Source organism: Centruroides vittatus, unplaced genomic scaffold, assembly GCF_030686945.1.
Source record: "Centruroides vittatus isolate TY-2023 unplaced genomic scaffold, ASM3068694v2 scaffold_752, whole genome shotgun sequence".
Classification (NCBI taxonomy): Eukaryota; Metazoa; Arthropoda; class Arachnida; order Scorpiones; family Buthidae; genus Centruroides; species Centruroides vittatus.
Window position 1 is genome coordinate 1,460,025 of NW_027122716.1, and position 14,406 is coordinate 1,474,430.

Below are 14,406 nucleotides of genomic sequence, written 5' to 3' on the forward strand. Positions count from 1 at the left end.
TTTTACTTCAATTATTTTAGTATAAAATACTTGAAACTCCATAGCATTCAAAATCTTCATAGAATACTGGTAATAATAATGCAAGAACACACTTTTCAGTAAAACTGCATTTGTCATAATGCAACATGCACTTTATGACATTATGACAAATGTTTAAAAATGCAGTATAAATTTTTTTAAATTAAAAATTACAAAAATTAAAATAATATTACATTTCTAAAAATATGAGTGGTTGTACTGTAATGCAAGAATACATTAATGTGTGCAACTTGTTCTTTTTCAGTATGAGAAATTGAAGATTTTTTGTTAAGTGGGGAAAAGCCATTTGTCTTTGTAGAATATCTTTTTATAAATGATGATGTAAATAAACTTAAATCTTAATCCTAATTAATTTATAACATTTTAAAAGTGGATATTTTAAAATAAATTTATAAGATATTAAAATTCAGATACTAAGTTTAAACTGTAAGAGAATCTATTTTTATTCATTACTTAACTTTTGAACATTAGTGTTCAAAAGTTAAGTAATGAATATTTTCAGCTTTTATTTAGCTTTTCATTTTGAAAAATATTTCTGATTGCATATCAAAAAGTCTGATCTTTATTTGAATAATATTTTGTAGTGATCAAAAATTTCAATTTTTTTTTATAATTCAAAGTTAAATCAAATAATTGACACTATATAATTAAGTCACTTATTTTAATTTTCATTTAGAAATTTAGCTAAAAATACATTTTTCTTTCCACAGATAGATATTCTTGCAATCTCTTGGATTAAAGTTGCCTAACAAATTAACTGAATAACCATCTGTCATCCATTCCAAAATAAGATCATTCATAATGTAATGTATATCATAAAACTTGTTTCTTTTATTAATACACTAGAATAAGTTAGTATTTTCAAAAGTTTAAATTTAGAAATTGTGAATTTATGTAATACAAAATATTCAATATAAAAAAAAAGGTAGTCAGAATGCCTTAAGATTAGTTTATGTACAGTACACATGCAGATTATATATAAAGTATCTTCTCCAAATAATTTACTAATATTATAAAAACTCAAAGTTTATATGACAAATTGTCATTACAGAATTTTTAAAAAATAATTGGGCTGCAATTTGAAAAAATTGTAAATCTATAAATTTCCACTGTTATCCATCTGTTTTTCCTTAATCTCAAGAACGGAGTTAGATAGATGAAATCTCAGACCAGATATGGAAATCTTAGGGGCAGGAGGCTCCTGATTAACTATATACGGATTTCCAATGCAACTGGAAGTCAAGTTATTTCAATTCAAAACTTTTTCCCTGAAACTCAATTTTAAGTTGGAGTGAGTTCCCTTGAGAGTGATATATGTAATAATGTATTTGCATGATAAGCAGAAGTTGCAGTTTGTATCCTGCTCCACATTGATCTTTTTTCAAGAAGTTTCTAAATTATTTAAATAATTTCCAATTATTAATTTTAACATAAGATATTAACCTTTAAATTAAATTTTATAATTTAATTATATTTTGCAATTGTCATTGCATATTGTATCTTTTTGATAATTTTAAATTAATTTTTAAAAATTTTTAATTGATCAATTGCTTGGAGTGGTATTTAAAATTGTAACTTTTAGGCAACTTGTGATTCTGTTGAGTTATACTGTCAGTAGCTTATAGTTGCCAATCATATTAGATTATCATATAAACTCAATTATTATTTATCATTGTATCAAGGTTTCTTACATTTTCCGATAATACTTTATCAGCATAACTTTTATATCTTAATACATATTGTATATGTAAAAAATATTTGGTTTGTAATAAAGATAACCTAATATAATTTTAATGATTTAATTAATTTGTCAAAAAGGTAGATCTATCTTGAGGAAACCGTGTTTTGTATTTTCTTTTCGTTTCTTTTCTTTCGAAGACACAATGTAGTGACGTAAACTTAAACACTGGGCGAATTTTTCATCCTTTTTATTCGGTTGGTAATAAACCGAATAAAAAGGATGAAAAATTTGCCCAGTGTTTAAGTTTACGTCACTACATTGTGTCTTCGAAAGAAAAGAAACGAAAAAGGTAGATATAATATACCAATATGTAAATGATAAGGAATCCTTAGTTATCCTGATAATGGAGTTCTTTTTTGTACTGGTGCAAGTTTGTATTTTATAGAAATATAATTCAGAATATGTAGATGGTATAACTAGTAATACATTTACGTATTGAAAGATGCATATTTTAATCTTATTTCTGTTTTGTGTAAATTTTTTAAAATCAAGTGGCAATATATTTACATTAGTATTCTGATATTAAGTAAGTATATTATTCTGATAAATTAAGTAATAATCAGTAATTAAATTTATAAATTTGGCAAACTATTAAATAGAGACAAATTTTAAAATTAGATCAAGTACTTTTAAATGCTGTCAAATGTATCTTTTTAAAATTTTTACTGATATTCTGCTTTGAACATTTAAGACTTTTTTACATGCTTATGAGCTTGACCAAGCCTACAATGGGATGGGAAGGAGAAACAATCCTACAATTCAGAGTTTACTCTATTAAAATTTCTGAGGAACTTTTTCAAATCCAATTTGTTCAGAGCAGTAGCTGATACTTTTTTAACTTACTTTAATTATCAGGCCATTAACATTTATTTTTTTCTCATTGATTTTAAAAGACTAAGTAAATTGTTTGAATAATTTTTAAAACTTTGAGCATTGTTTTACAATACTTGGAAAAACTTAGAATAAATTTAAAAAAATAAATAATACATATATTTTTAAGGTTTTAAATCAAGTTAAATCTCAATAAAATTATTGTTTATAAATGTATGTAAATTATTATGAATGTAGAAAATTAAGATCCCATTTTTAAATGCACACTTCTGTAAAGTAAGATTTCAGTTGAAAAATGGAGGAAATATACTTTGTAAGTAAAATTTAAGATGTCTAAAATATTTTGACTTCTTATATTGAAAATGAATAGCAAGGTTGAGGCCGAAGTTTTAAATGCAAAAATGTGTACGTCAGACATTCAGCACCGCTTTCCTGTTAGCCTAGAAGTTTGACAATGGTGTTTGGAATGTCGAGCATGATTCTACTGACTTTCCAAACGCCATTGTCAAACTTCTAGGCTTACGGGAAAGCGACGCTGAACGTCCAACGTACACGTTTTTGCATTTACAACTTTGGCCTCAACCTCGCTAATAGTTATCTAGAAAATGACAATTCAATGTGAATATAATAAAATTATTATTTTAATGTTAAAAAGTATTTATACTTAAATATTTCTAGATTTAAAGAAAATAAAATTATAAACTGTTTAATATAATTAAAGAAATTTTTAAATTGTAAATTTGTGTCTTTTTAGTATATTTTGTTGTTAATTCACAGATTGTGAAAGTGTTATAATAACTACAAAAACTGCAAAATTTTTATTTTGTTCCTTTGTTTTATTTCCTGTTTTTCATGTTTTTGTTTTTGTTTGTTTTTCCTTTCTTCTTGTTTAAATTCTGTGATGATTAATTTCTTACTAATAACGATGGAAATTTAATAATAGTTTGCTATAACTTCTTGATTATACATAAAATCATTATTATTAATTATTGATGTTTCTTATAAAGGTAATTATTGGTGTCATATTTATTATCTATATTATGTTACTTTAAAACTTAGATTTCAAATATTCATTTTTTTTAATAAAAAGTTTTATTTTTTTTAAGTTTTTTTTTTGTTTTGCTTACATGTTAAGATTGAATTTAATTGGACAAAATAGCTACTTGTAAAATCATATTTATGATACATAATATTTCATTCTTCTTATTTCTATAGTCTTATATAAATTAATTTGATGTACAGTACATTTTTATATTTTGAAAGATATTATATTATTTGTAATTATTATTATTTTATTTGCTAAGTAGCTCTCAATTCACTTGATTTAATATGCTTATTAATGACTTTTTAAGTTAATTTTTATTGAAGTTATTGACATCTTTTTCATCTTATGAAAAAATGTGCTATTATTTCTAAAATGCTAATTATTTTGTGTGTTTCCATAGGGGAATATTTACTAATGTTTCATTAGTTTTTTTGTTTTTATACTTTATGTATTGTGTTAGAATGCATGTCAAACTGATGTAGAGGACTGCATTTAGTTATACCACTGCACTTGGGGTTACCACAGATTCAAATAATAATAAGTGATTAATCTACTAGAATGCTTTAATCTAGAAATTTCTTGTCAACTGGACTTTTGGTTTGATGGCAAACTAGGTTGAATGACATGGGCTGCACAATTGACATCCCTTGTGTTAGAAAAAGAATTTTTATGCCAAATAGTCCTTTGAATCTGTTTTGTTAAATGATAAAACAGATTTAAAAGACTATTACTAAGTTTGTTACTGATTTTAAAAATTTTTTAGTAAGCATAGATGATCATACTTTTACTTTTTTATATTTATTTCAATATATGAAAATACAAGATTTTAAATATCTCAATTACTTAAGAAAATTAAAATGCTTGACGTTAAGGTAGCATACATTTGGTTTGGACACAATTAAATAATGGATAAGAAGTTGTAAACAGTAATGCGTATTTAAGTAAATAAATAAATTAGGAAAGATGTTTCTAAAAGATGGCAATAAAGTAAATATATGCATTTTAGAGATTAACTTACAATAAATTCTTTAATTTTAGTTTAAAGAACAAACATTTTCAACTATTTTTAACAGCCATATTTACATTATGGAATGTTACATAGAACAAAATTCAAAAAACACAATTTAAATAAAATAGAACTCGTTAAACATAATGTGATGGTCTCATGTAAAAAAATGTTGAAGAAAAATAAAATGAAATAAAATACAAAACAATATAACAGGGATTAAATGAAGTACATACATAAGGTATAAGTACAAATAAAAATACAGTAAAATGTTGTTTAGTACTTCTTTGATTAATTGTGATTCGATATAACGTGGTCTAGTTGAAGCCTTTAAAAAAGAAACTCAAAATTTACACTGATTCAAATTATTGCAGCATTTCATTGATTTATGTATAATACCTTTATTCACGAACATAAACTAATCAGCAAAAAGTGACAATTTGTTGTAGGTGTACTTTCCCTAAATCTGTGTGTGTTTGTTTGCAGTTTTGGAAAAAATATATCATGGATGCCATAGGCAATATTGACTTTGCATAGCAAGAATTAACTGATGAATGCATGAACAGTGTGTGGAAGAAGGTATGGCTGAAGTTATCCAAGGATTGTCAATGAGAAGAGCCTATCGTTGACCAAATTGTCAACCTAATTGATATAGTAGGACTAGGAGATATAGATGAGCATGATATTGAGGAGTTACTGCAAGTTTCTCGTGAGAGCCTTACCAACGACAACTTTCAAGAACTGGCAGATTGGCAATAGTGATTCTTTAGGCTCTTCATTTTCAGAATTTCTCTACAGATTTCCTCAGTAAAAGTTTGGTAACGATAACCAAAATCATCGATCAAATTGTAGCAAATGATCCAGATTTTGAAAGGAGTGCAAAAGCAAGACCTAGGCATTTTGGATGCAATTTCTTGCTACCCATATTTGCTTAAGGAAAGGAAAAAAAGTAACAAATGACACTAGATGACTTCACAAAAAAATCAAGGATTTCAGAAGAGCCAGGACCTTCATCACAAAAATGAACTTTATATTTCTGTGTGCATATGTTTACATTTTATGTAACATACAGTGTATTATTATGCAAATTAATACAAAAATAACAAAATTAAAGTAAAATTTATTTATTTTTGTCAATGTGTTCCCTCTTTCCCTATTTACTATGTGTTAAAATTACCTTGTTTAATGCTGTTTCATTTAGCGTTTTGTCTAGGAACACATCTTAAGTGCTAAACGAGGTATTACTGTACAAATATAAAGATCAAAATAAAAATAACTAAAAAATATAAATAAGATTATAAATGTTCATAAATAGTCTTTCATGCATGTGATACTGTAGAAGTTTATTATTAATTTAATTAAAAATAACAAAGTTATAGCTTAAAAAAGTTTATAAAATTTAATTAAAATAATTTTTCACTGATAAAATTTAATTAGTTTTAGATACAATTGAATTAATATGTGTAATTGTTGCCATCTTATGTCAATATAGTAATTAATTAGGTTTTTTTTAAATTTTTAGAACTAATTTGGAGCCTATAGTTTTCAATGTACAAATGATATTTTGCTAATTATACCATTTTAATTCAAAATTAACTTCTTTTCAATATGTTCTACAACCATATAGTTGTATTAGAACATTACTACATGATACATGACTTAAGAAACTATTCAGAAATTAATTTTGAATCTTTGCATTTTTAAAGTGAAAAGATCTATTCTTAGCAATGTTGATTGTGAATGCATTGTTGGCACAAGACAGACAGTCAATTCCATCTTTGAAGTGGCAACAACCCCAGTGTTCTTAAGGACAACCATTTCAGTAGATCCTGAAATGGTTGTCTAATCTGAGACCCTGAGCTGTATCTGGATAGTAGACCAGATACAGCTCATGGTGTACTATCCATGGCTGTATCTGTGCCCAGCAAGAAAACGAAACCACTCATGCATCATTGATAATAGGATGACAGAGATACCATAAGATTGTATAGACTTGACTTGAAGAACAACAGTGATTCAGATCACTTGAAGGCTTGATGCTAGAGCCCCAAGTAATGTGAGTAGATGGTACAAAGCATTCTGCATAACTTAAACTATGGAAACCAGTGAATTCCTTAAACTATTTGTATGCCACTGCTGACTGCATATCATCAGACAATGTTCATTGCCTAGTGCCAGGAACATCAAAACTGGCCTCTGAAGAGTGGCAATGAGTTGTGTAGCTAGATGAATCTCATTTCCAGCTGCATCAGTCTGATGGAAGGATTTGAGTGTATTGTCTACAACATGAAACCATGGACCCATTCTGTCAGGTTGGTTCTTTTGCAATGTAGTGATGCCCTTGTGATGATGTGAGGAGCCTTCTCATGAAGCTCACTAGGTTCCTTAGTATGTCTGGAGAGATCCTTAAGTGTCATGTAATGATATAATAGCAAGGTTGAGGCCGAAGTTTTAAACGTGTACTGTACGTCGGACGTTCAGCGCCTCTTTCCTGTAAACCTAAAAGTTTGACAATGGTGTTTGGGAAGTCAGTGGAATCATGCTCGACATTCCAAATGCCATTGTCAAACTTCTAGGCTTACAGGAAAGCAGCGCTGAACATTCAATGAACACATTTTCGTGTTTAAAACTTCGGCCTCAATCTCGCTAATGTTCTGTATAATCACTTATACCCTTTTGTAGTCTTCTCTTGACGATTTAAGGGAATGGTGCATTTCAGAAGAACAATGCTTTGCCTTATTGATCCTGGGGTGAAATGGATCAATGCTTTGCTTTATTGATCCATTTCACCCCAGGCATGATTTTCAATACTTCCAGCAACCCTCCTGCATCAGATGGTCAATGCCTCAGCTGATTTCAGCTATCATTTATACTTGAGGGGGACTGACATACTATTAATAGGTTTCTCTAATCTTTTCATTAATTAGTGTATTTTAAAATTACAATTTTGAAGAGCAAGATATTTGCTTTTGATACTATTTCAAATGTTGAAATGGATTGTATAAATTGAAATCATCCAAAATATAACTTTTGTCAATATGAAAATATGCATCAAATTTTTAAGGAAACTGTCTTGTTACTTTTATTGACTTGGTTAATCAGTTTTAACAATAGCTAAAGTTATCGTGTTGATATTTTTTTCTGTTATAATAATTAATAGATTTTTTTCAAAAGTAAAAAATTGGAATTGCAAAAATGCTTACTTTTATCATTAAATTCATTTTTTAATTTTTAATTACAATAATTATCAATAATATCTTGAACAATAAAATTATGATTTTTATTTAATAATTTTAAATTTTTAATATTTAAAAATTATGTAAATGTAGTATTATAGATTAATTTGAATGTATTATTTAATTAATTGTTAATTAATATTAGTAAACTTTTAATGGTATAGTTGATTTTAGAATAAATTTATCAGATTAAACTTTAGCCATATTCAAAATTTTTGTACAAGAAATAAAAGTTAAATTTTGATTATTTGTCTTTAAAAATTGATTAGATGGTTGCTACAAATTACTATTTATTTTCTTATTTTAGGTAAAAAAATCAGTAACAATATGAGAACAAGTTCTCTAAGTTCTAATTCAAGAACTAGTACACCGCCTTCTATGGAAGGGAAACATAGTCGTTTATCTGCATTGGGAAGGTTGTTTAAACCATGGAAGTGGAAAAGAAAAAAGAAAAGTGATAAATTTGAACAAACTTCAAGAAGTGAGTATATTTTTCAGTTATATTGCATTATTTTTATGGAAGGCTTAAAGTTTTTTTGTTTTTTTTTGTGTGAATATAATAAGTGAAAAAATATTAAGAATTTTTTTAACTTATATTTTAGCTTTACTGTGTAATTTTTGAGTTAATCATTGCATTAATTAATATCTATTTATTTAAAAATAAACAATTACTAATAATTATTGGCTGACTATTATACACTTGGTCTCTCACAACAATTTTTACTTATAAAAGATTGAAACTAGTATACTTAGAAATTTATTTTTGAATTGAATTAGTTGCACTCACTAGTAGTATAATATAACAATTAAATGTTAAATGTAATATAGTAATGAGCAATAAATACAGATATCAAGATAAATCATAAGTTTAATCATGTTTAACTAATTTGAGTTTGCACCGTATGTATCTAACATCTCAGCAAAATATAGAACTAATTTTCTGCAGTTTTGCTGGTCTGGGATTTTCATTCTAATCTCACTTTTATAATAAACTCAACAAAAATTAATAATAAATAAGAATTAACAATAAAAATAAAGGCAAATGATTACTGGATTAAATTATTTAATAAATAAATTTCAATTTAATTATAATTATTAAATTTAATAAGAGATGGGTCATGCTGCCTGTTGCAAAATTTGCAGTTTGTATTCATCTGGTGATTGGAGTTTCAAATAACCAGAGAGTAGTCTAAAGAAAAGTCACTTGGTGAAAAAGGAGTATCACAGAACATGAATCAGTCTTGGTCTGATACAGTTTTACTTTTAATATGACAGACATCATCTATACATTAAACATAAAAAACAAGTCAGCTTCTAATTATGATATACACTTTTTTGCAAAAAAATCCAAGCTCTTAGGAAAAAGTGTCTGATTGCAGCAAAATTCATCATGTTCAATGTAGTAGTATAGATAAAAAAAATGATTACAATTTCAGAGTTATAGGATACTTTAATAGCAAATAGCAACAAAGCAATGTTTACAATGTTTACCTTGTGAAACTTCCTCTAGCTGTAATGCATGCTGAGATAAGGCTTGGCATGGAGTCTCTGTATGACTCCATGCCAAGCCCTGATGTCATCCTGTCAAAAGTTTGTCCGGATTTGCAACTGCTGCTCCAGATTATGGATACTCCAGTTTGTCCATACTTGCTTACCCATCATGTCTCACATGTGCTCTATGGGTAAAAGGTCTGGGGACCTCATTGGCCAAGAAAGGGTTTCAACAGCATGGAAACATTCCTGAGACACACATGCCGTATTGGGCCATTCATTATTTTGTTGGAAAATGGCCACTGGCAAACATGCCTTTGGCCATTTTCTGACATCCTGTTACCAGTATTACTGCAGGCAGACATGCCTGCAGTAATACTGGTAACAGGATGTCATTCATGTGTCACTGGGCTGTTAATGTTGTTTGGATGACTACTAGGGAAGACCTGTTGTCATAAGCAATGGCATTCCATTCCAGACTGTAACACTAGGGGTAATACATATGTGACACTGCACAACACAGGCTTCTGAGAGCAATTGCCAGGTCTCTTCTAGACACAGATGCAATTGTCATCTGCATGCAGGCTGAAATGAGATTTATTGCTGAATATGATTTCATGAATGGCCATTCTGTGGCCACTTATTAAATGTCGACATAGCACTAGTTGCTCCATCTGGAGTGGTGCTATGTGATTATTGGCAGATGTGCAACATGAGTGCAATCTGTGTTTCATGATTGTTTTTTCATTTTCAAGATTAAAGTGAAAAATTGATTAATGGAACAATTCTTAAAGGAAGGTGCATTACACTTAAAGAAAGGTGTATAATAAAATATAAATTTTATTGAACATTGTGTTCTTCCATATTAAGTGTTCAGACTATGAAAAGCAAATATTTCAGAGAACATGTAAAATAATAATAATAGTAATGTGATGCATTTGCTTGTTTTTCATTAATCAATTTCTCAGTTTCTGCTTTATATTTTACATATACAGAGCTCATTTTCAAGATGAAGTCATCTGTGTGTTTCATTTTTATTGCAATTACAGAAGAGTTAATTCACATTTAATTATATGATGTTGCAAGTGATACCAACAGTTTTAAAGCTTCATTTGTAACTTTAGATTATTTTTCTTCTTTTCAACCACAATTGATCTTTCGCAAAAAAAAAAGTTTGACTTTTAATTCCAATCAGCAGATATTTCAATTACTTTTCCTTTTATATTTATTTCTATTGTGGTCTCATTAACAGATTTTTCTTTTGAAATAATTTTTTTTTTTTAAATCTGTAATTATTGAAACTAAGTTGAGTTTCTTTCAGAAAAACCTACTTGTTTCTCCAAAATTACTAGTTTAACATTCACTGTGGCATTTATAGATATATCCTCCATTATTTGTTGAATACAAAGAAATTAATTGAATTTCTTTTCCTTTAATGCAGTAAAGGTAAAAGGTAATTTTCTTTATGAATCCATTAATTTTGTAACAGTACTAGCATTGTAAATTTGTTCACTTAAAATATTTTGAACAACAGTTATTAAAAATGTCAAAGATATGCTAGTTTCAAGCCAAACATTATTGCAAAAGAATTCAGCATAATTAAATTTTTCCCTCTAGCAGATGTATCTATCAGAAGTTCTGTTCTATTTTTTGGAAACTTGTCAATATCTTTGCTCTTGAAAGCTACCTAACCTCTGTACAATAAAGATTTTCATGTAATGAACCTTTATCTTTACAAATTGTTTAAAAAAAAAGAATTTGCAACACTTCTTATGATGGAATTTACTATTTTTAATTTGCAAAATAAACTCCAGTTTAAAGAGTAAAGATTTGCTTGCAATCAAATGGTGACATAGGAAATAGTATGTCCATTTCACATTGTCATTTTTAATCTTGCAATAAGACCACTTTGACAACCCATCAGAGTTTATGACAGTACATTTTGTCCAATCTATAGACTATTGTATTTTGCATAAACATGTTGAATAAACACTTTCCAGTTGTGTTACTTTCTAGTGGTTTATAAAGTAAAATATTTGTTTTTGACAATGCTTCCATATTATATAGTTTGAATTGTGCAAATTTTATACAACTAGAAATTTTTGTAGATTTGTGAAATTGCAAATATAAGTATGTGCTTTTTCTAATTTTATCTAAAATTTGATTGTGAATATTATGTCATATCAGATTTTCTGTTGTATTCTTTAGATTAACAAATTCTTGATTTTTAAGTTTTTGAACTTTCTTCCCCTATTATTATTTTTGTTGTACTGACATCTGCTGGTAAAATCAGACTTTCAGCAATTGTATGCTGCTTGCTTCCTTTTAAGAGATGAGATGCAACCTTGTAACTTGCTAGCAATACTTTTTCATTTACATTGGTATATGAATAATAATTCTTGTTGATACAGAGTTGTTAATTCTCTTTGAAAAATTTCTAAGACTTGTCCTTTTCATTTGAATGTTTTGTGATAATATTTAAATTAGACAGCTTCATACTTTTTTGGGATAGTATTTCATTGCACTCTGAACACTGGATTATTATTAGAAGTAATAACTAAACCATAATTTGATCTTTTTTTTTAATAAAGCTTATTTCTTTCTCATCCATGTCATATGTGGAAAGTTTGTATAAGGATTTAAAAAAAAATTGTTCTTGACTACATTAAAATGATGGCTGGATGGTTATTACTCATAATCACCTAAGTTTTAATATGAGATTATTAGTTTTAAGCATTATAATTGTTTAGATTAAATAAACCAAGATCATAAAGGAAAAATATTAAATTTTATGAAATGTAATATCCAATAAATAAAATGTGAGTAATGCAATGATATTTTAATTATGAATGTAATTAATAATAATAAAAAGTAATTGTTAAATGGCATAAAACACTGGATATGAACTTGTACTTAAAATTGAATCTCCACCTATGATTGTTTTTTTATAAATACTTACAAATTGTAAGTCAGTAAATTGTCTTTTGTATTTATAATTTTTTGTATTAAAAAATTGCAAATGTAGAAAAATATTCTAGCTATAGCACTGAAGGAGGGGTTGGGAGTTCACATTGACCCAAAATGCATATGTGGAATAAAGAGTTGAATAAATTGTACTGTTAACCTTTGGATATTGTACTTGCTGAACAAAATACTACACCTATAAATATAGGATTATTTAGTTAAAACGCATAAGAATACGGCAAATCTATAATTAAGGAATATTCGTAATAATAATTTGATTATTATTTAATTAATTTTATGATCATAAAGTTGTGAAATATAGACCAACCAATAGAATAGCAAATTCAATAGATAGTTTATTACAGGTCTAATTATCTAATTGTATGGATAAAAGCCAAACATCTGTTATAGTTTGAGATAGAATTAGTTATAAAGTTAAATTTTATGTTATGAAAAGAAAGTTTCCAATACATTTGTTTTTTAAGTGTAAAATTATATATTATGCAAAATTGTAAATTATATAAAAAAATGTGTAAATGTAAAATTATTATAACTGAAAATGTGCTTATTTTCATTGTTTTGTTTTACCTAATATGTTAACAATATATAATTTTGAAAGTATTTAGTAAATAATACTAGTCTGCAATTGTTTGAAGGAAATTAATTGTAATAGTTATTTACATTACTGTTTTTTTTTCTTTCTTTCGTCACGGTTTTTTTAGTTTTTCTATTTGTGTTGATTGATTTTAAAATGTATTGTAATTTAATTTTATAATTTTAAGTTTATTTCTTCAGAATTTGATTTTGAATTTGTTTTTAGCACTAGAAAGAAAAATATCTATGAGAGCTACTAAGGAAGATTTGATAAAGAAAGGTGTTTTATTGCCAGATGCAGAGAAAGAAAAAAGTGCTAGCCTTCCACAAAAAGGTACAAAAAGATTTTTTCTGAAAAATTAATATTGTGTAGGAACATTTTTAATAATAATTTTATAAGAGAATAGAAACTAAAAAAAAACTTTATATTATTATTAACTTACTTAAAAATACCAGAAATATCCAACACAAATTATACTTACTAAAAATAAAGAAAAAACAAACATTTTTAATGATTTTTAAATTGTCATCCTCAGGTTAGTCAGTTAAATGTCAATGTGAAAATTCAAACTTTGAAAATGCATGGAACAATAATTTCATAGTTGGAAAACACTGATGTCAAAAAATGGACATTTCTGGTATTTTTGCGTGTGTTGGACAATTAATCCAATTTTACATAGTACATATTTATTGTTACTTTATATTATTTACTAAGTCAAAGATAGAAAATTTATTTAAAGTTATGCATGTAAGAAAATTAATGTAAGTTTTTTAATTATAATTAGTTGCATATGTTTTATTTTCTGTAATTTGTAATATTCTGGTATAATTTCAAGATATTAAGGGAAATAATTAGTTTATTTACAATTTTTTAATTCTTAAGTTAAAGTATAAGAACAAGACTCAAAGTGGAGTTAATTTTAAATAAATAGTCTTAACATCATCAAAAAAATTTTTTTCTTGTAACTTTGTTATAAAAAAATTTTTTTTTTTTAAATTAAATTTCTGGAATAGTTTAGAAATCAAATACAGTTAAAGCTGCCGAGCTGTGTGCTGTTTTTATTAGTTATTTATGATGTTTATAGTTTAGTTGATCCCATACTATTAAGGCATTACTTAATGCAAAAAAAAGTCATTTATCAGATTAAAGACAATCTAAAATGTTAAAATTTTAAAGCACTTAATTTTCTGTGAATGAATGAGAACACAAAAGATACAAAAAAAAAATAGTAATGATAATACATACATTATATTTTCAAGAGTGCCTAAGGATTTCCTATTGAATTTCAAGAAAGATTTGCTACTAATTTAAATTAATAATAAATTCATTCAGTACTTATAAAATATGTAAATGTCACCTCTCTGATTTTGATGATCCTTACGTATGTTGTAGAGTATTAAAATAAAAATGGTGGGAAAAATCTTTTTATTGCTGAAAAACATTTAATAGAGATGAAAT

The 14,406-nt window shown here is 26.7% G+C and overlaps 1 protein-coding gene across 4 annotated transcripts in view; it reads left to right on the forward strand.

The window, feature by feature from the left end:
- Positions 1-14,406, forward strand: part of LOC136989648 (phosphatase and actin regulator 1-like) — a 92,270-nt gene that overhangs the window by 33,378 nt on the left and 44,486 nt on the right. For 3 of the 4 annotated variants that reach the window (XM_067287870.1, XM_067287866.1, XM_067287867.1), the window contains exons 2-3: positions 8,206-8,379; positions 13,174-13,281. In XM_067287870.1, coding sequence (XP_067143971.1) covers positions 8,206-8,379; positions 13,174-13,281 — 282 coding nt within the window. Of the gene's footprint in view, positions 1-749; positions 843-8,205; positions 8,380-13,173; positions 13,282-14,406 lie in introns of all 4 variants that reach the window. The other variant, XM_067287869.1, reaches the window with a different exon arrangement.